The following is a 24,213-nucleotide window of genomic DNA, read 5'->3' on the forward strand; positions in this document are numbered from 1 at the left end:
CATTTGAAACAGGTGTGTTGGAGCAGGGAAACATTCTAGAACATGCAGGACAGCGGCCCCTGAGGACCAGGATTCGACATCCCTGCCCAGAAGCCTTGTATCAGAAGCATGTGTGGACGTCTAATGGGATTTGACAGGCATAAACTAGATTGCAGTAGTCAGCGTGCCCACTGATTGGCTAACTGTAGTATTGTTTACACCTGTCAAATCCAATCATATTGCTTCAAGGGGATAGGTTGAGGGTAGCAGGACTTTAAATGGAGATTAAGGGCGGGGGAACTTTTTGTCCGAGGGTATCTACGGGGTTGTGGGTGCATTACCTCTCCAGAAACGTGTGTGTGTGTGTTGCCCCTGATGTCCTGAAACAAACTAACCCCAAGTGTGTCCTGCTGGTTTAGTGTAATGGGGGTAAAGCCTGTTTTAGAGCACCTTACGGCTGTGGATTAGGCTCCAGTTAACAATCTTCTCTGCACAGCCAATCCTATTAGAGTGGGAAGGTCAGATTAGACACGGCTGCAGAGGTAGGTCTCTCCAGGCAGGTCACCTGTGGAGGGGAGGGGGCATCTCTTACACACACACACACACACACTCACACACACACTCTTCCCATGAACCTCACACACACATGGCCTAACCGACAGTTTCCGTGCTCAGAAATATTGACACAGCTCGACAAAAGCGATTGAACCAGACACTTTTTAGTGGGGTCTAGCAAACATTTGGATCCAATTTTGGTCAAGTTTTTATCATTTAAAAAAGTGACATGGTCATCTGTAATCTGTAATCACAACGACATTTTGAGAGTGGAAGGTTGGGAATCGTTCATGTAAATATGGGACTTATAGGGTTATCCCAATGTTTAACTGCGATTGAAAACATAGCGTGCTATTTGGTGTGTGTCTGGATGTGTGTGTGTGGCGGGGCATTGCTGGAAATGTGTAGATATGTCCACAGCCAGGAGCTATGACCAAAACAAGAATGGTCGTCAAGGTAATTTGAAACTCAAAAAATTGTCTAGTCCAATCACAGCTGTAGAACATTACAAATATGTTAATGTCTATGCTACTTGACCATTGTTACTGTTTATTTATTTAAATGTAGCTTTAAATAAACATTTCTGAAAAGGACATCTCGTTAAATGTGCCCAAAGAAATTTGGATCATAGTAGCTCATGAGTAGCTGGTTGTGTAAAACATAACACAAGACAGGTGAAACACTGTGGTGTTTCATATCTGCCTCAGGCTTGGGGTATTAGCGCTAAATAGAGATCTCCACTACTAAAGCAGCTTTAGCTCAGCGTGTCAAGGACTGGCCTGGATATCTGAGCCTCCACCACACAAAAAAACTGTCTGCTCTGTCAGCACTCTGGACTGCAGGTCTCTTCTGTTTACTGTATTCAACTGAAATGTGTGACACGAGTGCCTTTTAAAGGTACTCTGACGTCAAAGGGGCGGGTTGTGCGTGATAAATAGCTGTGTTAATGTGTCACTTTGAGCGTTTGAGGAAGCCTCAAAATAGAGGGGGCTGAAATTTGGAGTGTGTAGTTACTTTTAGGTAGCACACCAAGAAAAAAGCTATTTACCGATTTATGGACATCCATATCGATCCCTCTAACGCTTACCTTAATGATGATATTATGTTAGTTACATTTAGCTGTGAGGTGAAAAGCAACTTATGTTAACGTTTGAATCCAAACTTCTTAATTGATACAGACATAAGTTGATGTTTTGAAGGAAAGCGATTTAATTGGACACTTGATACTACAGAACATCGTCTGGACAAAGATTCACCCTACGCCATGATTGGTTGTGTCTGAAACTGCTGATTTACGTTACAGCCCAAATTAAAACAATCCTAGAAAAAAGGGAAGTTAAATCAAACAATATTTTTCATCAGTTATTTAAAAATACAATTAGCTTTGGCAAAACTTTTTACAGATTGCACAACATCGACATACACAATAAAACGTCTACGACAAGAATGCAATGTTTTACGTGTCAGTTAAAAGGTAGGATACAATCAAATAAAAACATGCTAAATATTCAGTTAATTTTCACAAGGATGTATTTGGGGGGTATTTATTTAATAGAATTCTCTTACAAAAATAAGCCTTGTTCCAAATAGTGAGTAGCTACTGTGTGTCCTGTGTCGTAAAGACTGAAGAGAACTATCTGTTTTGTCGTAACTGTTATGGTTCTAAGTGTTTTCCTCTGTACTCTGGGATGTAAACCCTGAATTCAATTTGTGACAGTTCCCAGGACCAGTATCATTTCATACCACAGATACACATTTATAGACTCACAAAACTCCAGACAGAACCACAGTTGACAGAGAACACAGCACACACACACATGCACACACACACACACTGAGCATAAACACATATGCACACACACACACACACTGAGCATAAACACATATGCACACACGCACACACACTGAGCATAAACACATATGAACACACGCACAGAAAAACACATGAGATAAGTTGAACCAAAACGCCCCCATAACACAATGACGCACAACATTCACACACACACACACATGCACGCACACCCCTATAGTAACATGACGCCCACAGACCCTATGGTCACCTCCTTCTAGGTAGGCCTCCATGTGAATCTGCTGGGGGCCTAGACACAACCTTTCCTGTCACACACCTGTACTGTGATATGGACGTGAGGCAAGTGAGAAATGATAACTGTACGTTAACTTAAATGTTCCGTATGAAATTTGAATGAATATTTTTATCAGTGGATTGACACCACACATGCACATGTTAACAGGGAGGCCCTCTGTTTGAAATAAAAGCACATCATGAAAACACGCACAGCTGTGCAAGGCCTTTTAAAAGACATCTATATCACATTTAAACAACTAAATCCATCTAAGATGTATATGTACACGTATGTACATGGATGCAGAATAGAATATGAATCAAGGACATTCCAGGTATATCACCATTAGGCACTAAAAGGTGTTCATAGCATGGATCACTATCGATCATATCATTTGCCCTTGACCTTAACTAAATTCACATTCATGCCCTGTGACCAGACCAGTCACCTTTTCACCCGAAGAGTGCACTTGTTTAAGAACCGTGTACAGTTTAAACAGTGGTGTAGTCTGGATTATACGCAGACAAACCTTGTACACCTATCAAGATTTCCTGGTTGCCCGCTATAAATAAGAGTGATTCTCAGATAAGGGTACTGCAGGTAAGGGGACAGTGATGAACGGACAACATCCCCACCACCTAAGGACATTGACTATTTCTTAAGACTGAATTAGACTGTCTTAGGAATCGAAACTGAAATTAACTGTGTTACCGTAGTTACAGTGGAATTTTCATAGGTGAGTGATTGAGTGCAGTTCAGATGAAAAGGAGGTGAACTGCTGCACACGGGCGGAGCCTTGCCGTTTCCCCAGAGAGAGGTTGTTGTTGTGTTTCAGTGTTGTAAAGGATTCCTTGGTCATTGACTGGAGTACTTTTAGGAGACATTCGTAAACACAAAGCCAATAACGTGCTCAACTGTGCCATCACAACCATTATATTCCACAAAATATACACTCCCCAATGTACAATAAACATTTTAAGATATTATTTAAAAACATGCAGTTTCTATTTATAACTGTGACAGCATTAATATTAAAATAGATTATATTTATTCTAGTATATTGTTTCATGTCATGTGTGTCATACTGCATTATCTATCTTAAAAATGATTTAATTTAGTCGTTAGTCAACTGATCATTAGTTCTTTGTTAAAAGCCATGTTTGAGGGGTTGTGATTGATCAGATTGCTACATCAAAATCCAACAGCATTCCTGATGATAATGTCACGTACTGATAATGTCACGTACTGATAATGTCACGTACTGCTAACGTCATGTACTGATGTAGGTAAAGAGCAAAGTAAAATGTTTGCAGTAGGCGTGTTAACTGGCAGTCCTTAACACAGAGTAACACTGTCAGAAGCTGTATGAATGACATGCTGGTATTCTGACCGCTAGTTGTTTCTATTGTTCCAACATGGATTGAGAAGCAGAGCCTGGTGTGACGGAGAACCAGCTGAGATGATGCAGTAACACAGAGAGGATGGTTATTGAGTTCTGTCCTGGCCATGCATGGATCTGATCCTGGATCTACTGGAGGGGTTGAGGTGGGGAGGCGTAGAGCTCTGATCATGCAGAGAGACTGATCCCAGACCAGATCTAGATGTCCAGGTTGACCGGCCGTAACTTCCCAGTCTGGTGCTCTTTGACCCACAGCTCTCTGTCTTTGGCTGGGTCCACGCTCTGTAGGAGCTGGACCACAGGCTCCAGGGTCTGGAAACACAGAGAGAGAGAGAGAGAGAGAGAGAGAGAGAGAGAGAGAGAGAGAGAGAGAGAGAGAGAGAGAGAGAGTGAGAGAGACAGAGAGAGAGAGACAGAGACAGAGACAGAGACAGAGACAGAGACAGAGAGAGAGAGAGAGAGAGACAGAGAGAGAGAGAGAGAGAGTGAGAGAGAGAGACAGAGAGAGAGACAGACAGAGAGAGACAGAGAGAGAGAGAGAGAGAGAGAAAGAGAGAGAGAGCGAGCGAGAGAAAGAGAGGCACACACAGAGAAAGAGAGGCACACACACACACACACAATAATGCAATGAGATGAACTCCTCAAATATTATAGATCTTAAATATATAATTTAAGATTCCTATATGTTTATTTTATGCACCTTCCTGCCAAAGCAAATTCCTTGTCTATATAGTAAATGTGACAAAGACACACACCATGACATAGCTGAGAACTTGACTCACGCTTTGGTTGAACATGTCGGTCTCGTGGCGCAGGGTGGTGTACTGACGCAGGTGTTGCTGAATCATCTCCACCCTCTCCACCTCCAGCTTCTCCAGCTCCTGAACACACAACAGGCACACGACTGTCAGACAAAACTGTCAGCTATGCCAAACAGTCAGCGAGACTGAACAGTCAGTCAGAACAAGCAGTCAGAGCAGTGGCTGTACCATGCTGTTGGTGACCATCTCCTCAAACCACTTGCACTGGGCTTGGTTGTAGAGATCCAAATGACGCATCAGGTCATCTCCTGTGGACTCACAGCATGGAGGTTAGAGACACAAGTTCATATCCTGCTCTTTACCACGCCAAAACCCCTCCTCATCAACTACGGATCAATATTCTACTGTCAATGCAGTGATCTGGGAATCAGGGCAAACGGGACAATTCACACTATGGTTTTTACGATTTAGTCTGATTGCCCCTCAGACTCACTCCATGGAATGCAATCCCTGACATGACCAGCAGAGGGCGACCAGGACAAACATATCAGGTCTGAGATCTCATCTCCATGGATACAGTTGCCGCTGATGGTCTCAGAAGTCCTGATTCAGGCTACGATGGGTGATGTCACAGGGATGCACGCAAACCTCACATAGTTCTAGTTTGTGTTATCAGAGCTTAGTTTACATCTTTGATTAACATACACAGCGAGAGAGAAAGAGAGAGAGAGAGAGGAGGGCAAGATACAGACAGGAGAAAGTTTGTGAGAGAGAGAGAGATCTTTATCCAACCCAGATCTTCATCTATATGGTAATGAAGAGAAAGGCATGATGACATTGTCTTCAGTCAAGAAGTGGTCATCATTAACCAATGTCTAATGGAGCTATTGATTGGAACTGAGAGTAGAGTGTTAATCTGGAGAAAGAGAGAGGGAGATACAGAGAAAGAGTAAGATAAGAGAGATATAGAAAGAAAGAAAGAAAGAAAGAAAGAAAGAGACTTCCTTTCTACTTAGTGTCGTCCTCAATCCCATCACCCTCCTCCTCTTCCCCCCTCCTCCTCCCTTCCGTCTCTCTGGAAGCAGAACGGGCATCCCACAGAGTGACTCCGATTCGGAGCCTTTCCGTGACCCCTGACCTGCTTGTGTGGATTTTCTGCGGGCCTTCTTGATGTCCTCCTCGTGCTTGTTCATGTGTTTGACCTCCAGCTGCTGGGTCTTCATGTCCAGATCCTTCTGCCTGTCTGCCAGGGCTTTACGAGCCTGAAGCAGACGCAGGAAACATGCACGCAAACACACAGACACACACAGACACGTGCAAACACAGACATGTACAATGACACACAGAATGAGTCATTGACAGTAATCCCCAGCTCTACTGGACCATCTCTTCAGCCTGATCTGAAGCCTCCCCAGATTTGTCATGTTTGCTACCTATTTCCAAAGCCCAACCTAGCCTAGCCCCAGTCCAACCTAGCCCAGCCTAGCACAGCCTAGTCAAATCAAGCCCAGCCCCAGTCCAGCCTAGCCCAGCCTAGTCCAACCTAGCTCCAGCCCCAGCCCACAACATTGTTTCTCTTCTACGGAATGTTGAAAAACCTTTGACAATCCCTGCTGTACAGTACAGGAGCCTCTAGCACTGACCGGTATTAAATGATGCCTTTTTTATTGTATACAACATCAAAATATGTAAGAAATGTGTACAGTTCAATGCAGGTGCCGTACCTTCTCCACCCCACCAAACCGACTGAGGAGCTGCTTGCGCAGGTCAGTGAGGTGATGGTCATACTTCTTCATGTCCTTCTTGAAGTTGTGCTCTCGGAAGGTCAGCAGAGGCTTCTCCACCTCAGAGTGGAGCTGCACAACACACAGACCCAGCGTCACACTGTGTACTGGGGGTGGTTCGAGAACACTGACTGTTTGAATGACAACTTCTTTCGATTTATTATTTGACTGTTTGGTGTCTGTCTGCCGGCTCGGACCCGGGTGTGGAGCCTAGCAGGCTGAGTTAGAAGATGAGACACTATTCCTTTATTTTACAGCACTATAGATCGTTGAGGAAAGATGAAGTGGAGAGATAGAGGCGAGAAAGAGACAGCAAAGGGAGAGCCTGAAGAGAGAGCAGAAAGAGAGGAGAAGGGAGAGCAAATAGAGAGAGATGAGAAATAGAGGAACGGACAGAAAGAAGAAAAAGGGAGAGAAACAGAGACAATTTTGAGGACGACTCATCCTCTCCTCCTTCTGCATGACCACACCAGCCTATCAGGAGACTCGTAGAGTGAAAGAGCAGAGCAGAGCGCCAAGGCCTGAGTCTGTGTGTATGTTTATGTGTGTGTGGGGGGGGTTGTTTGTGTGTGTGTGTGTGTGTGTGCATGTTTGTTCATATGTGTCTGTGAGTGTGTGGACAGCTCTCGTCAGAAGCCCGGGCTAATTAGTCAGACAGGAGGGCGTGTGTGTGTGTGAGACTGGCGACATGGCCTCTGTGGTATTCTGGTCTTGTCTCTGTTCCTTCCTGTGGTCTTAGTATAGACCTGGCTCACTGCTCCCAAGAGGGCTGCAGATTCAAGAGGGTTGCCCCTCTCCGCTGCTAACAGGCAGGCCTGGGGGGGCCGGGCTTGGGTACTGGAGGGTGTCAGACAGGGTGCAGTCTGTACCTTGTTGGAGAACTTGAGGTGAACGTCGGCCTCGTCAGTCAGACTCTTCTTCAGCTGGGCCCAGGCCTCCCCCACCGTTCTAGAACATTCAGAACAGGTTGGAAGATTGAAAGAGACGTTCTAAAGGGTCCGGTCATCTACAACCATGTGACATGGGACAAGGATTCTTTTCAGTGGTTGCTGGGTCGAATAGCTCGTTATGGAACAGTTGGGTCGATGAGGGGCTAGGGAAGATAATGTTTTCAACCAGAGAGTTCTGATCATCCATCCATTCAGTCGCTCACCCCTCCTCCTGTGCAGCCAGGGGCGACAGGGACAGCTTGGAGAGGTTCTTTGCATACTCTTCTTCGATCTTGATCCTGGATCAGGATAACACAAACAGTAATCAGAACATATATTTGACACATGGAATTTTCATATAATTCCATATGGAATATCAGGACAGAGATGTTCCACATAGGAATGTCCAGACAAGAGAAATGTTCCAGATGGAATTTCAACAGAATGATTGACCAACGTTCCATGTGGAATATCAAGATGTGGCAATGATCCGCATGGAATATTAGGACATGGCCCAGGAGAATATCAAAAACCTCAATAGTTGTACTGAGTGACGAAGCAGGCCTGGTCCATGAGAGTAACTCAAGGACACGGAGTGTATGATGATCCTGTATGATGAGCACAGTGATCCACCCCTGACAGCTCCCTGTTCTACTCTGATAAAAGACCATGAACACAGAAAAATGATAGCATCAGCACCGAAAGCAGCTTATAAACAGCAGCAAGCACCTACATCTTGACATAGATATATCTCCATCTCTCTCTCGGCTTCTATTTATGCCTTTCTCTATTCCTACTTCATCTTGCTCTCTCTCCTGACTTTACCTATGCCTCTATCGCTCTCGCCCCATCTCCCCAGGATCGAGAGAGAGAGAAAGAGAGAGAGACACACACAGAGAGAGAAAAAGAGAGAGAAAAAGAGAAAAAGAGAGAGAGAGAGAGAGAGAGAGAGAGAGAGAGAGAGAGAGAGAGAGAGAGAGAGAGAGAGAAAAAGAAAGAAACAAAGACAAAGAGAGAGAGTTCACCTTTCATGGATGAACTCGGCCATCTCCTTCTGCATCTGTCTCCCCTTCAGCTGCTTCTGGAGCAGAACCTCGAAGCCCGTCACGCAGGTCACCCCCTGGGGGTCCTTCTTTTCAGCCTGAGGACGCAACGGCAGTATCCTTCAAACATCCAATACTGCTGTCGTTTTTGTTGTGGTTTGATGCGAAAGGCTATTTACCGTTGGTGAAATTATCTTTTACCGAAGTACCTCAAAACTGACATCCCTTCCACTCCAACAATGAAAGGACAAATAAACACAGGTACACACATACTTGACACGCACATGGAATGGAGAACTTTATAACAGTATAGTGTTTACGTTTGAATGTGTTTGTATGTGTGGGTAGGTGCGTCAGGGAATGTGTTTATTAGACACAGTGAAGCCCATGGTGCTCATCAAGGAGAATGTGCGTGCGGAGGCACAGTGTTTGCGTCATGCAGGAGGTGGTTGCATGCCAACGTGTTTGTGTGAGTGGGTGTATGCTGCACTGTGCTTTAGTGTGTGTGCGTGTGGCGTGTGAGAGATCATGTCAGTGTGTGAGAGAACGTGTGCGAGTGAGAGAGATTGTGTGTGTAGGTGTGTGTGTATGTGTGTGTTATAGACAGGATGTGTGTGCGTGTCCATTTTGTTGACTTCACTGTAGATGTGAACGGCAGAGGAGAGAAACACAACTGGCTGATGCTGACGACAAGGCAGACCACACCCTGGGCCACACACCCACCTAGACCCAGAGCCGAGGGTAGCAGAGGCGGTTTGGGGACAGAAACACCCGCGCTTTCCCCACTTGAACTTGGTTGACGTCAGTCATAACGTGCCTTGGAGAACCCCGGCCTCGTGTTGGTGACCCGGGTTCGAGCTCCTAGCCCCGCCGTAGCAGGGTGCTTTTGTGTCGTGGTCGCCAGAGAGTCTTACCCAAAAGTAATCACAGTAGCTCCAATCATTCGGCTTCAGTAGCTCCTGTTCAGGGTTGTCATCATCGGGCAGCGGGAAGGTCACGCCGTTGATCTGGAACAACAGGAGGTACGAAGAATTGATCAGGAGAGGAGGAGGAGGGGATGGAGAGGCGGAGAGATGAAGAGAAAGAGGTACTCGACTGCCTACTATGGGATGAAAGAGAAGAGAAGCGAGGATAGGGAGCAGGGAGGATGCTAACAGGGGAGGGAAAGAGGATGTGGGAGACGTGTCGTAAAGGTCAGGAGGACTACAGTTTCCTGGGGGGTGATGATCACCAAGATGGTGACCCATGCGGCCTTTAGTAAGAGAGAGAGAGAGAGAGAGAGAGAAGAGAGAGAGAGAGAGAGAGAGAGGGGGGGGAAAGAAAGTAGAGTGAAGTAGAGAGCCTTTAATGTGTAAGGAGGTACTTGACTGCAGCATGTTCACAAGCCACTTCCAGGATATTCTATTTCACAATGTGATGAAGTCCAAGAAAATAATAATGGTCAAAACAACTCTCTGTCTCTATCTCTGTCACACACACGCACAAAACACACTCCAAACAAGTCGAGGGCTTCCTCAATAGTCTGCGGCCTCTTCAATTAGGGTTACAAGGCTGTGGTTATGTAATGATGAGCTTCTAGGAGGCCTCCCTGACAAAACAACAACCCCCTCACACACACACACACACACACACACACAATACTAGAGACTGGAGGGGTATACGGTCAGATGGACAAACAGGCAGGAACAGACAGGAAGACAACCATACAGGCAGTGAAACAACCCGACAGACAGGCAAGCAGACCGAAACACAAACAAAAAGTCCTCCGAATGTCACTGAAAAATATGAATGTTTAATATTTCTGTATATTTTCTAAAAACACGCAAGAGCAGGGCCTGTTACACGACTCCCGCTGGGGCCCCTCCCACAGGAATCCTCTCCAGATGCACTAGGCAGGCAGCGCTTCCCCCTGAGGAGCGTCACTCTGCAGCGCACACCTGGGCTTTTCCTTCTACACTATCAACCACAGATGCTTATCACACACCTGAGACCTCAGAAGGATCGCATTTAATACATTTACAATTCGTTCATTTAGCAGACGGTTTTATCTAAAGCGACATACGCATTTTGCACTCAGAAAGACAATCAAAACTGCGTGGTTCCAACAGTGTTTCGAGTAGTTAGAGTTAAGTAACAGTGAAGTAATGGTCTGCAAATTGTGCATTTGCTCTGCTTAAATGGGAGGGATATTTAGTTAATGAAGAGATGCTGCCCTTGAAAGAATATAACCGTAAACATTGTTCCACTGCAGAACGTAGGCAACAATGATCCGGAACATGACCATGTAATTGAGATCATTAAGTAGTCTGATCTAGAACAATTGTGAAGTGATTCTGTTAGTGAATTGATTCATTTCGTGAATTGCTTTGTCTTGTGACACAATTCAGCTTGCAGATGGATCCGTTTGGTGAATCGATTCATTTTCTGAAATCAATCCGTTTGCGAACTGATTCAATTCGTGCGGAGCTGCAGTCGCTTTCTTAATTTCTCGCCTCGGAGAATCTTCGGATTGTCATGGCGACCAGATTTCACACTCCGACGCATCTGCATCCAATTGTTGTTTATCTGTCCTCCATCGCCCATTTCTTCTCATCCCTCTCTCCCCCTGGATAATAGGACCATATATATTGCTCCCTCCCTCCCTCCCTCTCACACTCCTTCATGGGTGCTTAGTGGCAGTCTGTCCTCGTTTATTTATATGGATTACCTTGAGGGCAGTGGGGGGGGGGAGTCAGTCCAGGAGTAATAAAGTGTTGTGATGTATGACTGAGCTGGAGAGAGGCAGTCCAGGACGCTCACACTGAGGGGATGTGAAATGAAAGGATATGTTTTTAATCAATGTTTTTTCAATTATCTGTTTCTGTCTTGACAGAACAATAATTCATGTACATGTTGAAATGATTTTCCCTAGGCCTAAGGGTTGGGATTAGTGTAAGGTTTAGGGTCGGATGAAAACAACTGCATTGTAGAGGAAACGCACTGATTGTGGTTGTAACTGCGCTTCCTGCCTGTGTCTTTGCCCAGTCGGACCACCACTGTGGGACTGGGGAGGAGGAGAGGGTTAAACAGGCACACAGTCCAGCCCAGTCTGACCACCACTGGGGACTGGGGAGGAGGAGAGGGTTAAACAGGCACACAGTCCAGCCCAGTCTGACCACCACTGGGGACTGGGGAGGAGGAGGGGGTTAAACAGGCACACAGTCCAGCCCAGTCTGACCACCACTGTGGGACTGGGGAGGAGGAGGGGGTTAAACAGGCACACAGTCCAGCCCAGTCTGACCACCACTGGGGACTGGGGAGGAGGAGAGGGTTAAACAGGCACACAGTCCAGCCCAGTCTGACCACCACTGGGGACTGGGGAGGAGGAGGGGGTTAAACAGGCACACAGACAGTCCAGAAGGAGCTTGTCCTGCTGAACAAACATGAATTTCTCTGACAGGAGCTGAAACAGAGCCAGCTCTCTGGCGTGCACACACACACACACACACACACACACATGCAAGCACGCGCACGCGCACACGCACGGTACGCACACACACCCCTGAACACGTATGCAAGCCCTCAATCACTTACAAGCACATGCACATGCACACACACACGTGCACACATGCACACGTGCACACACTCACGTGCACACACACACATGCACACACACACACGTGCACACACACTCACGTGCACACACACACACGTGCACACACACACGTGCGCGTCATGGAGCGCTGAACATCTCGACGGCAGCTCACGCCGAGGTGGTGATGCTCAGGCAGCCACTGTTGCTAAGCGACAAATTACCTCTGCTGTAAAAGACCCCCCACCCCCCCACCCCCCACCGCCTCAACACCACGACCATCATAACAAACCACAGAGGTTTCCACCACGTTCTCTGCAAGCTCTCTCCGCCTCCGCCTCCCCGCGCCCGCTCATCTCACAAAGGGGTGTGTCAGACAAAACAACTGTGGTGGAAAAGACCAATCACAACACACTATGCTCTAGTCCAGTCAGTCTCACCAGAAGCTGCCCTTCCCCTCCCCCGACCTGTTTCCAGTTACCACCCATCTCCCTCTCCCTTTTCCTCTCCCTCTCCCTCACCCCTCGGAGGAGCATGGCAACAAGTCAGTCATCACAGGGCTGAAGCAGAGCAAGGTGTGTCCAGCCCTGGGTCAATTCCATCCCCCCCAAAGAACCACTGGGGTGCATTAGATTCCAGGATTTGAAAGGCCTGCTCCGTTTGTTTTGTCCTACTAGGTAAAATGCAAATCAAGTGGCCTGTAAGGTGACAAGTGACGAGAGAGCAAGGTCATATTGAAGGGGAAGCTGGCCGGAGGGTGAGAGACAGAGATAAACTGTGGAGGTTGGTCGTTTTTTGTGAATCGCTTCGTCTTGTAGACTGATTCCGTTGGTGAATCGATTCATTTTTTTTGCTAGAATCCTGGTAGTAAAGGTGCATAAAGGAGGTCTGAGTGGGTGACAGGAGGGAAACAGGGAGATTTCTCAGTGACTGACACTGATGAATACTCTGCTCGAGAACGCCTGTCTAATCACATCTGCTAATCAACCTCTCTTCTCCTCATCTCTTCTCTCCCTCCCTCTCTCTCGTTCACCCTTCTCTCCCCCCTCCACAACCACTCTCCTTTTCTCAAAATGTTATCCTCTACATGTACTCTCTCTCTCACACACACACACGCCTCTCCCCCTTCTCCCATTCTCTCTCTCACACACACCCTCTCTTCTCTCCCCTCCTATCTTCTCTCTCTCTCCTCCACATAATCTATCTCACCTCTCCCCTCCTCACCTCCTCTCCCTCACCCCCTCACATCCTCTCCCTCCCCCTCACCTCCTCACCCCCTCACATCTTCTCCCTCCGCCTCACCACTCCACTCAACCCTCCATGTGGTTCCCTCCCTCTGCTCTCCTCCTCATGTCAGGCAGGATGTTAACATGCAGGTAGTCCACATGCAGCACCCTCTCCTCAGGAAGCAAGCTTCACAAACACAAACACATACATTCAAGCCACACACAGAAGTAACACACATTCTCAGACACACACACACAGATCTGCCAACGTGCACACTACCACGGCAACCAGCCCAGAGATACGATGACATCATGGCATGTAATGTACTGTCTCTCTCTCATTGTTTCTCTTTCTCTCTCTCTCTTATTCACTCATGCAAGCAGGCACGTTTGCTCATACACACACACACATCAGTACCCTAATCATTACAACTCGAAGCAGATTGAGATTTTTGTAGGATTTTATGCAGGGATATCACCAATTCTTGTTTCACAATGGATTCAATCAAAATAAAACCAACGTGGGGAACTGAATTCTCTTCCTGTTTTTCTCACACATCTATTCAGCTGATGTCTGAATGGTCTCTCTCTCTCTCTGTGTCTCTCCCCATCTCTTTCTCTCTCTCCCTCACTCGGTGTTTCCATCCCAACACCCATTAATCAGTGCTATAGCTTTTGTCACCATGGAAACAGGGCTAGCAGCATCCCTAGGCTGTCGGCAGGTCTGTGGGTTTCAACAATAGCCAGTCTGACGGCCCCTGCGGCTTCAGCAGGTCAGCCAGACCAGCCTCGGCCCCGGCCTCTTAACAGCCTCTCCAACAGACCGAGCCTTCAACAGTCTCAGCCTCTAATAGCCTTAGCTCTCAAACCCAGTTTGAACCTTTATCAGCAGTTTACTGTCTCTCTCCCTGCCTGTCTCTGTCTGTCTCTCTGCCTTCCTGCCTCTCTGCCTCTCTGCCTTCCTGCCCCTCTGCCTCTCTGCCTCTCTGCCATCCTGCCTCTCTGTCTTCCTGCCTCTCTGCCTGTCCCCAGGTCCAGGATATAACCACTTCTATACCCATCACTATCCTCTCCTCCCCAGTATTAATCATAATTAGCCAACAGGGTTACATAATCAGGCTGTCATTGTCTCCCAGCCTAACTCCACACTAATCTGGTTCCAGAATCCTGTCCACACAAATCAATGCTGTTTCTTCACATTATTCTACAACTCTAATGACTAACAGGGTATTCTGATCACTTGGTAGGAATGTGTCAGCATGAAATAATGTTGGGTAACATTTGCTACGGCTTTTGATGATGAATGATTTGGGTGATATTGTACAATGTGTCTGTATTTGTGTGTGTGCATGTTTTGTAATGTGTGTGGGCATGTGCCCAATAATGTGTGTGTGTGTGTGTGAGAGTGGTTTTGTATGCATATATGCGCCTTAGTGTGTGTGTGCATATATGCATGTGTGTGGATGTGTGTATATTTATGTGTGTGTATATGTGTGTGTGTATATGTGTGTGTGTATATGTGTGTGTAAGTGGGCTGACTGCAGTAGTGTGTGACCTGCCTTGGCTCTCAGGTAGACTTGTTTTCAGTACACACACACACACACACATTTTCAGTACACACACACACACAGTCAGTACACACGCACACACACACACCCTCAGCCTACTCGGAAGAGAGCTAGAACCAATTCTAAAATTACCCACAGCTGTCGACAAGACCACGCATGTGTGATCATTTCCAGCGATCTCAGAACCTTTTCACGGTTTTCTAACAAGTTATTTATAGTACCCACATTGGCCTGCCAGAGGAGAAATGAAACACCTTGATCACTCTGGGATGGGTCCCGTTAGCGTGAGAGGATGCAGTTTCGACCAACCAGCTCGTCAGCCAGCTGTATTTGTGCTGGTGCGGCTGAAGGAGGAAGCTTGGGAGAAACGGATTAGCTGCCATCCTGATGGGGGCCACCCTGATGAAGAGTGATGCTGGACTGGACAGTCTGAGATGTTCTCTGGGCTGCAGTCTACAGCACACTACGCACCGCACGTTCTCAGCCAAACACACGCGCGTGCAGGGACGCACACATTCCCACAGACACGCACACAACAAATATTTGCACGTAGACGCATGCGCACACGCGCGCACGCACACACAGTGGAGAGGGGTGAGATGAAACAAAACGTTTTAATCTGAACATCTGTTCAAATACACAGAGGGACTATCTTCATCCTAGAATACCTATTGTCATATATATGGAGAGAGGGATGGAGAGAGGGATGGAGAGAGACAGAAGAGGAGACACAGAAGCATTGTGGTGAAAAACAGCTGGCAAATCTGATTCTTGTCCCTGGTGTGATGACAGATGGTTACAGGAGAAGAGATTCTGTATTCACCACTTACACACACAACTGAGTGAGCGAGAGAGAAAGAGAGAGAGAGACAGAGAGAGAGAGAGAGGGAGGGAGAGAGAGGGAGAGAGAGATAGACAGAGAGAGAGAGAGTGAGAGAGAGAGAGAGAGAGAGAGAGAGAGAGAGAGAGAGAGAGAGAGAGACAGAGCAAGCGAGAAAGAGGGAAAGAAGAAATAGATGTTGACAGAGATGAAAAGAACAAGTGGGGAAAAAAGAGAGGCAGAACAAAGGAGAAAGGAAAGAGAGAATAAAAGACGACAAAACAAAGATACACAAATGGAGGATGGACAGATATAGAGTGTGAGAGAGAGAGATAGAGAGGCAGGCAGGCAGAGACAGAAAGACCAAGAGACAGAGGGACTGAGAAAGAGACAGACGAGAGAAAGAGAGAGAGAGAGAGAGAGAGAGAGAGAGAGAGAGAGAGAGAGAAAGAGAGAGAGAGAGAGAGAGAGAGAGAGAGAGAGAGATGAAAAGACCAGAGAGAGGAGGATGGAGGCTGGAGGGTGGAGGCTGGAGGGTGGAGGGTACTCACCGTGATCTTGGTCTCCTTCATCTCCTTGGGGGGCTTCCTGGCTGGTGATGCAGCTCCAGGGGGCTGGGGGGTCAAACAAGACGTGTCGTCAAAGCTCTCCTCGGTGTCAAAACTAGCCTCCATCATTGTCATCCACCGTCAACACACTCTCTGCTGGTCTTTTCTATCTGTCTGTTTGCCTCTCTCGTTCTCACTGTATGTCTGTCTCTCTCTCTCTCTCTCTCTCTCTCTCTCTCTCTCTCTCTTTCTTTGTTTGTCTGTCTGTCTGTCTGCCTGTCTCTCTCTGTTTCTCTGCCTGTCTGTCTCTCCTTACTCCTGTCTCTGTCTCTACCTCACTTGGCTCTGCTGCTCTGTCTGAGCTGGGGAAAGCCCTTTGCTGCTGACAGAGTCTGCCTCCACCACTCCCCCCCCCCTTCCAGCCTGCTCTGACTGGCTACCGTCGGGGGAGGGGAGGGGCGTCGTGGGGGGTTGGGGGGAGGGGAGAGGAGGGAGGGAGGGAGGGAGGGAGGGAGGGAGGGAGGGAGGGAGGGAGGGAGGGAGGGAGGGAGGGAGGGAGGGAGGGAGGGAGGGAGGGAGGGAGGGAGGGAGGGAGGGAGGGAGGGAGGGAGGGAGGAGAGGGGGAGGTGAGGAGGGAGGAGGAGAGGTCCAGAAAACGTGACGAGGCGAGCCTGCAGTTCAGCTGCTGTCAGAGGGGGTGAGGAGGATGGAGAGATGAAGAAGAGAAAGATGAAGGGATGGATGAGAGAAAAGAAGAGCGATGAGGAAGACAGGGATGGAGAGAGGAGAGGTGGGTGAGGACAGGGGAGAGGAGAGAAAGAAGGAGAAAGGAGAGAGATGGAGGGATGAGGATGGAGGTGGAGGGAGGGAAGGTGGAGAGAGGAGAGATGGATGGAGGGATGAGAGAAAGATGTAGTGCTGCCTCACTACTTTCCTCACACACCGACTACTGAAGCAACACAAAGATAGAGACACGCGCGTCTTGGAAAGAGTGTGAGAGAAGAAGGGAAAGTGAAAAAGAAAGTGAGCGAGAAAGAGAGAGAAACAGTGAGGCGGGAGGTTATTTTGTGCCACACACACACACACCCTCCTCCCTTTCTCTAGAGAGAAGGTACGAAACGTGAATAAGGGCGGAGAGGAGGGTGGTAAGAGAGGTGGAGAGTGGGAGAGACAGGATGTGGGGCGGAGGCGGTGTTGTGAGAAATGGCTGAATGATGAACACTCAAAGACTAATTACAAAACTGGAGGCTGGAAGAGAGGAGAGTGAGAAAAAGAGGGGGAGGCAGGAGAGGAGGAGAGGCGGAGGAAAACACACCCTCCCTGCCAACGAGCAGACTGTGGGATGACGCTGTGTGTGTGTGTGTGTGTTTGTGAGCAGTAAAAAGGTTAGCTCTTAAGAAATGTGTGTGTGTGTGTGTGTTTTTAAAACTCTAAAATGTACAGATTGTGTATAGTACATATCTGTAAAAGTGTGTGGGTGCATCTAAAACATTTGTTTAGGTACTGTATGTCAGCGAAAGGGCACCAGAAATTGTGTGTGTGGATGTGTGCAGTGTTTGCCATGCGCATTGCTCCAGCCCCACAGTTTTCGTTTCTCGATAATGATTTTTTTTTATTTTCATTTCCACCAGAGGCATCAGGCACACACGCTCACACAGTAAACACACACACACACACACGCAGTCCGGAGCCGAGTAGCTATCTAGCACAAGCACAAACGCTCCAGGGAGCACAGCCCTGCTCCACCTCTACCTGCGTAGACCAGCACAAACTGAGACAACAACACAGTCTCCATCTCTCTCTCTCTCTCAGCCTTCTCCTCTCATACGATCCCTCCCTCAATGTCTCGTTTTCTGTGTCCATCTCTCACCCTCTCTCTCTATGTCTCTCCATCTCTCTCTCTTTCTCGCTCTCCGATTTTCTCTGTCTCCCCCTGTTTCTCCCAGTTTTCTCACACAAAGCAAGCCCTAAAAACAATAACTGAAAAACATCTTCAAGCTTATCTCTCACCTTGGTTGCGCAGAACATCCCTAAAGATGTCTCCAGCCTTCCCGACCAGCTCAGCCCTTCAAGGATGCTCCAGCCTTCACAATTCCACCCAGTCCTGTCGCTCTGATCAAGCCCAGATCCAGGCTCTAGTTTGGGCTATGGTGATCCGATCTGGCCAGCCTCTTGGCCCAGACCCAGACCTCCCAGAGCTCCCAATATGAGATGACTCTCTGGCTGGCTTTCTCTCAGCAACTGACGAGACCTGGTGTATGTGTGTATATGCATATATGCCTGTGTGTGTGTGTGTGTGTGTGTGAATGTCTGTGTGTGTTTCTGCTCTAGATATCTTCCTATATGGCCCAGGTCTGTCTGCCTGTTCAGCTACTCTGTTCTCCTGTGTTGTATGTGCTAGCGATTGGATCTGTCCCCATATGACTGGTGCATGGTCATGTGGGCTGGATGGGACCTGACTGAACCAGACTGGATTGGCTTGGACTGGACTGGACCGGGTTATACTGGACCAGACTGGACTGGCTTATGCTGGACTGGACTGGATTATGGCTAAGAATATCAACCTGTACCATGTCCAAGAAAAAGGTTGTAATCGGTGTCTGGGAAAACGTGTGATCTAGAACCAGGCCTAATCTAGAACCAGGCCTAATCTAGAACCAGGTTTAATCTAGAACCAGGTTTAATCTAGAACCAGGCCTAATCTAGAACCAGGCCCAATCTAGAACCAGGTTTAATCTAGAACCAGGCCTAATCTAGAACCAGGCCTAATCTAGATCCAGGTTTAATCTAGAACCAGGCCTAATCTAGAACCAGGCCTAATCTAGAACTACTGAGGCAGTAGAGAGGACGCAGACACAAGGCTGTAGAGATGGGGGCAATAGAGGCAGTCGAAGGGAGTCAATAGAGGCAGTAGAGGCAGTGGCAGTGGATGAAAGGTAGTGGAGAGACAGAAGGAGAGGCATTAGAGGCAGTAGAGGGAAGGAATTAGAGTCAGTAGAGAAGTGGCAGTAGAGGGAGTAAAAGTAGACATTGTTATTAACCAACAGCTGCTGTACCTAGGTTTGTACGTCCACCCACTTACCCTCAGGAGAGAGCAAAGACGAGGCAGTAAAGGCAGCAGAGGTAGAAGACATGAGGCAGTAAAGAGAGAGAAAAATCAAGCACACCCTTTGTTTACCACCCAGATCTGTTTGTGTGTGAACTACCTGTTTGTCCATGATGGGCCTCCGTAGGCCCACGTCAGGAGCGGGAGCCGGGCCTCTGCTGCCTTGGCAACCACTCTCTACAGAGACACAGAGCGGATGATTGACAGGGGGTTGGGTCTTGATCCACCCTTGTGTGTGAGACGTTAGGGTAAAATTGTCATGCTTCCGACCATACCCCTCTTAGTCTGAAGGTGTGCAGGCGGGGAGACAGAATTATCGGGCATGAGAAACAGACAGACACACACACACACACACATACATACATACACATACATACACACACACACACACACACACACACACACGTACATACATACATACAGACAGACAGACAGAAAGGTTGACAGAGATAGACAGACAGAGAAGTGTCTGCTAAATGAATACATTAATGCCTATCTGGTGTTGGGTACAAGCAGAGCACCTGAATATCTGTGAAGGTCCCGTGTCCTGGTGGTGGGATGCTTGTGGGGGCTCCAGAGAGGGTTGAGGGGCTTCTGGTGGGGGTAGGAGGGTTGGAGGGTCGAACCCAGGTTGTCTCTGTAATCACACAGCATATTCATCTGGAGGACAAGCTAGGCTTGGTCTGACGGTGGTTTGGAACCCAAGTCTTGTGATAAATGTCCCTGAAGGACTGATAAGGTCCCATCAATAAGGTACGAAGGCCTTAGTGACAAACACTAAATGTGGTATTTCAGTTATTGAAATTGATTCCAAATGCTTTGTCATTGTGGGGAATTTTGGGTCGATAGAGGAGAAAAAATACAATGGATACGATCTCTTTCAGAGTAAAGCTGTGATGTGTGAAATGTGTAGAAAGTGAAGGGGTCTGAACATAGTCTGAATTCACAGTGCATACAGCTAGCGTAGCACCCAGTAATGGAGTACCACGAAGATTGCAAGGCTATAATGATTGAGTGGCCAACATGAATAACAGCATCACTGATTACAGTAGCGGGATAATGATTACAGTCATAAATCCAGGCCCAGACTGCAGAATAATACAGAGCACTGTAGCATATGGCCATGCAGCATGTAGAAATAGCCCTGGGTGTTTCATGTGCTCACTACTGTGTGTGGGTGGGTGTGTGAATGTGTGAGTATACATGTGTTTGTGTGAGACTGTGTGTGTGTGTGTGTGTGTGTGTGTGCCAAGGTGCAGGCCTTTGCCAGAGAGCTGTGCTGGTGTGTGTTGGGAGCCCAGTCCTCTGGAAACTAGGTGCTCCTTCTGGAACCTTCCAACAGTAAACACACACACACACACACCAGTACACCCTCTACACACACATACACACACCAGTACACCCTCTACACACACATACTCACATCACATACACAGACAGACACCGTGCTTACACACACACACACACATGCCCTCACACCAGACAAACCACAGACACACACACAGCTGATAAGAATCAGTATCAAATGTTTTCTGCTTATTTGTCCTGCTTCTTCACACAGTCCCCAGTCTCCAGGGTGGTAAACAGGGTTATTCCCATGTTAGCACAGAGAGGGGGTTGGGGGGTTGAAGACCTGGCAACGCCGACCAAGAGAGCCCCAGAAATGCCTCACGTTGGGGATAGTTAGATTATCATGGAAAAATACTAGAAACTGCAATCCATCCCCAATGCCACCCACCCCATATGAAGCGTGCAGTTGTGTGTGTGTGTGTGTGTGTGTGTGAGAGAGAGAGAAAGAGAGAGAGAGAGAGAGAGAGAGAGAGAGAGAGAGAGAGAGAGAGAGAGAGAGAGAGAAAGAGAGAGAGAAAGAGAGAGAGAGAGAGAGAGAGAGAGAGAGAGAGAGAGAAAGAGAGAGAGAGAGAGAGAGAGAGAGAGAGAGAGAGAGAGAGAGAGAGAGAGAGAGAGAGAGAGAAAGAGAAAGAGAGAGAGTAAATGACTCTGAATCTGTGTGTTTGTCTGACTTGTGATAGTAATGACTCCTCTGAGTCCGTCTGGAGGCAGATGTGGATACTATGGTCTCCAAACGGAGCACAGAGAGAGTTGGTGATGCTGCGTCCCTTTCACTCCCCTCTCATCACAGACCACACAGCACTGAGATGGGCTCTGGCTGTCACCTGGAGAATGAACCTGTTGACTATTCATATTTTCAAGTATTTGGAAATATGAAGGGATATATTTACTGGGGGGTGGGATAACTGGTACGGTATATTTGGTTGGAGTGAAGGAGATATTGTGAAAGTGTTTGAGCAACAGTTAAGAACTCTAGAGTGGGATTTAGGTTGAACAAATATTATCACCAAAGAAAATAATTTGGAAGTTGTGTTGTGTGTTTCGAAAGGTTGAACATTTGGATATTTTTGAAAGATTGAACAAATATTTTCCAACAAAAAGTGTCCAAAAAACATTACACTAGACTGTCTCTGCATATTCGACATAGTAACTAGGCCTTCTTATGATGATTATTATTATCCATTAACCTTCATCAACACAGCTTGGTCTCCCTGTTTGTCTTTTCTCTGGTGCCGCTGGCAGTGATGTCACAATGGGATGCACATCCCGTCATCATGGTTCTGAACCAGCGGGTTTCAAAAGCTTGAAGAAAAAAATCTAAAAAAAGTTTCACAAATACCGTTTTTGTGTCTCGTGTGGAAAATAAGTTAAAAAAAAGGTTTTTAAAGGTTGACGTGTATATGTGTATGTGGGTGCACATATGTGAATGTGGAGGGGGGGGGGGTAATTCTAAATCATATGCTTTGACTTGAATCTGTAGTGCCTTGGTAAACATTGAGTGTGCAAGGGAACAAGTTATGGAGCGTTTGCATGAAAGCGTTGGAGCCGCAGGTCTGTCTTACCTTTGCTGGAGCTGTGGACGGAGTAACAGCGACCTTCAAAGGAGGTGTAGCTTCTCCCTCCTGGGGGCAGGGGGCCTGTGGGGGGCAGGGGGGCTGTGGGGGGCAGGGGAGCTGTGGGGGGCAGGGGGGCTATGGGGGGCTGGGGGGCTGTGGGGGGCAGGGAGGGCAGGGGGCCAGTGTCAGGCTCTGCTGATGCTCCTGGGGACGGGCTGCAAGCCACAGGCTTCTGTCACAAACACACACCTCACAAGTCACCACAAATGTCAAAGCACACACACACACAAAGACACCTCTCATGTCACTACAAATTTCATGTCAGAACACACCTCGGTCTTCAACACACAGACACACCAGACACACTGATAGAGACTAAAGGAGCCCAGTCAGTTTGAGTCGAGCTCATGCCATCTCATGATGGATGCTGCACGACATGTGACCGTTCACTGAGAATACAGATTGGATCCAGTCAGCCTGCAGTGTCACTGTTTGCCTGAGCTCTCTGCAACACATCTGAAACACATTTAACTGGATCTCCACATGAGGGTGGAGAGGAGATTTACTCTAATGTTGCCAATTGGTGCTTCTTGTGAGTGATTTTCTCTCCATGATTACAGTTTGTCCTGCAAACACGCATGCATACACACGCACACACACAGTGTAAACATACACACTCACCTTCAGCCACAATCACACACACACACAATTTAGTTGTGTAAGAAGAATCTGTTCTAATTAGGTACAAGTTCGTTAAGTTGATTCAGAAATATTCCACTTCAGAGGCATCCTTAAGGGATGTCCCACTCAGTATAAAGCTGTAACAACCATTTTACACCATATAATAGTAAGCAGATGTTTACCAACAAATGTAACCGTTGCCCTTCTGACTGTGGTGCTTTAACAATGCGGCTGCTTTCCCAGCTGACAAAGCATTTCCTCATTCGAGTACGGCTTCATGGTGGGGCTCCATTCAGGGAGATGATCCATCATTCACCTGGGTAAATAAACTGTCCCTCAAACCTTATCAGCCGCACGCAGGAGTCTCTAAACACACACACACACACACACACCAATATTCACATGCACACACACACACACAGAATCAGACACAAACTAGCTCACACACACACACACACAGAACCACTGCAGACTTCATGGGCATCCTTTTCTGTGGGTTGTTTAACAACATCTCCAATGCGCAAGGTGAGACTGGGGTGTGGTTCAGTATTAGAGGAAGCAGAGGTGTTCAGTATTAGAGGAAGCAGAGGTGTTCAGTATTAGAGGAAGCAGAGGTGTTCAACATAAGAGGCAGCAGAGGTGTTCAGTATTAGAGGAAGCAGAGGTGTTCAGTATTAGAGGAAGCAGAGGTGTTCAGTATTAGAGGAAGCAGAGGTGTTCAACATTAGAGGCAGCAGAGGTGTTCAACATTAGAGGCAGCAGAGGTGTTCAACATTAGAGGCAGCAGAGGTGTTCAACATTAGAGGAAGCAGAGGTGTTCAGTATTAGAGGAAGCAGAGGTGTTCAGTATTAGAGGCAGCAGAGGTGTTCAACATTAGAGGCAGCAGAGGTGTTCAACATTAGAGGCAGCAGAGGTGTTCAACATTAGAGGAAGCAGAGGTGTTCAGTATTAGAGGAAGCAGAGGTGTTCAGTATTAGAGGCAGCAGAGGTGTTCAACATTAGAGGCAGCAGAGTGATCAGTATTAGAGGCAGCAGAGGTGTTCAACATTAGAGGAAGCAGAGGTGTCTATATGGACCCATCAAAACCTGGAGTCTGTCTTCAAGGGCTTCTGATCCTGACAGAAATGTCCTGCTGGGGAGGGAACAGAGGAGGATGAGAGAGGGAAGAGGATGGAGGATAGAGAGATGGAAGGAGAGAAGAAAAACTGCTGAAGTGACACAGAGGGAGGAGGAGACAGGTGAACAGAGCGAG

The 24,213-nt window shown here is 47.4% G+C and overlaps 1 protein-coding gene across 5 annotated transcripts; it reads right to left on the reverse strand.

The window, feature by feature from the left end:
- Positions 1-1,719: 1,719 nt before the first annotated feature.
- gas7a (growth arrest-specific 7a) lies at positions 1,720-22,373 on the reverse strand. Of its 5 annotated transcripts, none has more exons than XM_084678781.1 (14): positions 22,286-22,373; positions 19,895-20,010; positions 19,474-19,550; positions 16,271-16,333; positions 9,449-9,541; positions 8,517-8,632; positions 8,025-8,147; positions 7,716-7,790; positions 7,432-7,510; positions 6,503-6,634; positions 5,917-6,040; positions 5,007-5,086; positions 4,800-4,898; positions 1,720-4,329 (listed from the first exon to the last, which is right to left on the reverse strand). In XM_084678781.1, the coding sequence occupies exons 3-14, from the start codon at positions 19,483-19,485 to the stop codon at positions 4,216-4,218; spliced, it is 1,110 nt and encodes a 369-aa protein (XP_084534907.1). In that variant the 5' UTR covers positions 19,486-19,550; positions 19,895-20,010; positions 22,286-22,373; the 3' UTR covers positions 1,720-4,215. The 5 variants fall into 5 exon arrangements, 4 of the variants coding, with proteins under 4 accessions (XP_084534907.1, XP_084534909.1, XP_084534906.1 ...); XM_084678783.1 differs by lacking the exon at positions 22,286-22,373 and adding an exon at positions 21,911-22,027; XM_084678780.1 differs by lacking the exons at positions 19,474-19,550; positions 19,895-20,010; positions 22,286-22,373 and adding an exon at positions 18,278-19,441.
- Positions 22,374-24,213: the final 1,840 nt, after the last annotated feature.

Source organism: Hypomesus nipponensis, chromosome 17, assembly GCF_054491055.1.
Source record: "Hypomesus nipponensis isolate SF chromosome 17, ASM5449105v1, whole genome shotgun sequence".
In the NCBI taxonomy this organism is placed as follows: domain Eukaryota; kingdom Metazoa; phylum Chordata; class Actinopteri; order Osmeriformes; family Osmeridae; genus Hypomesus; species Hypomesus nipponensis.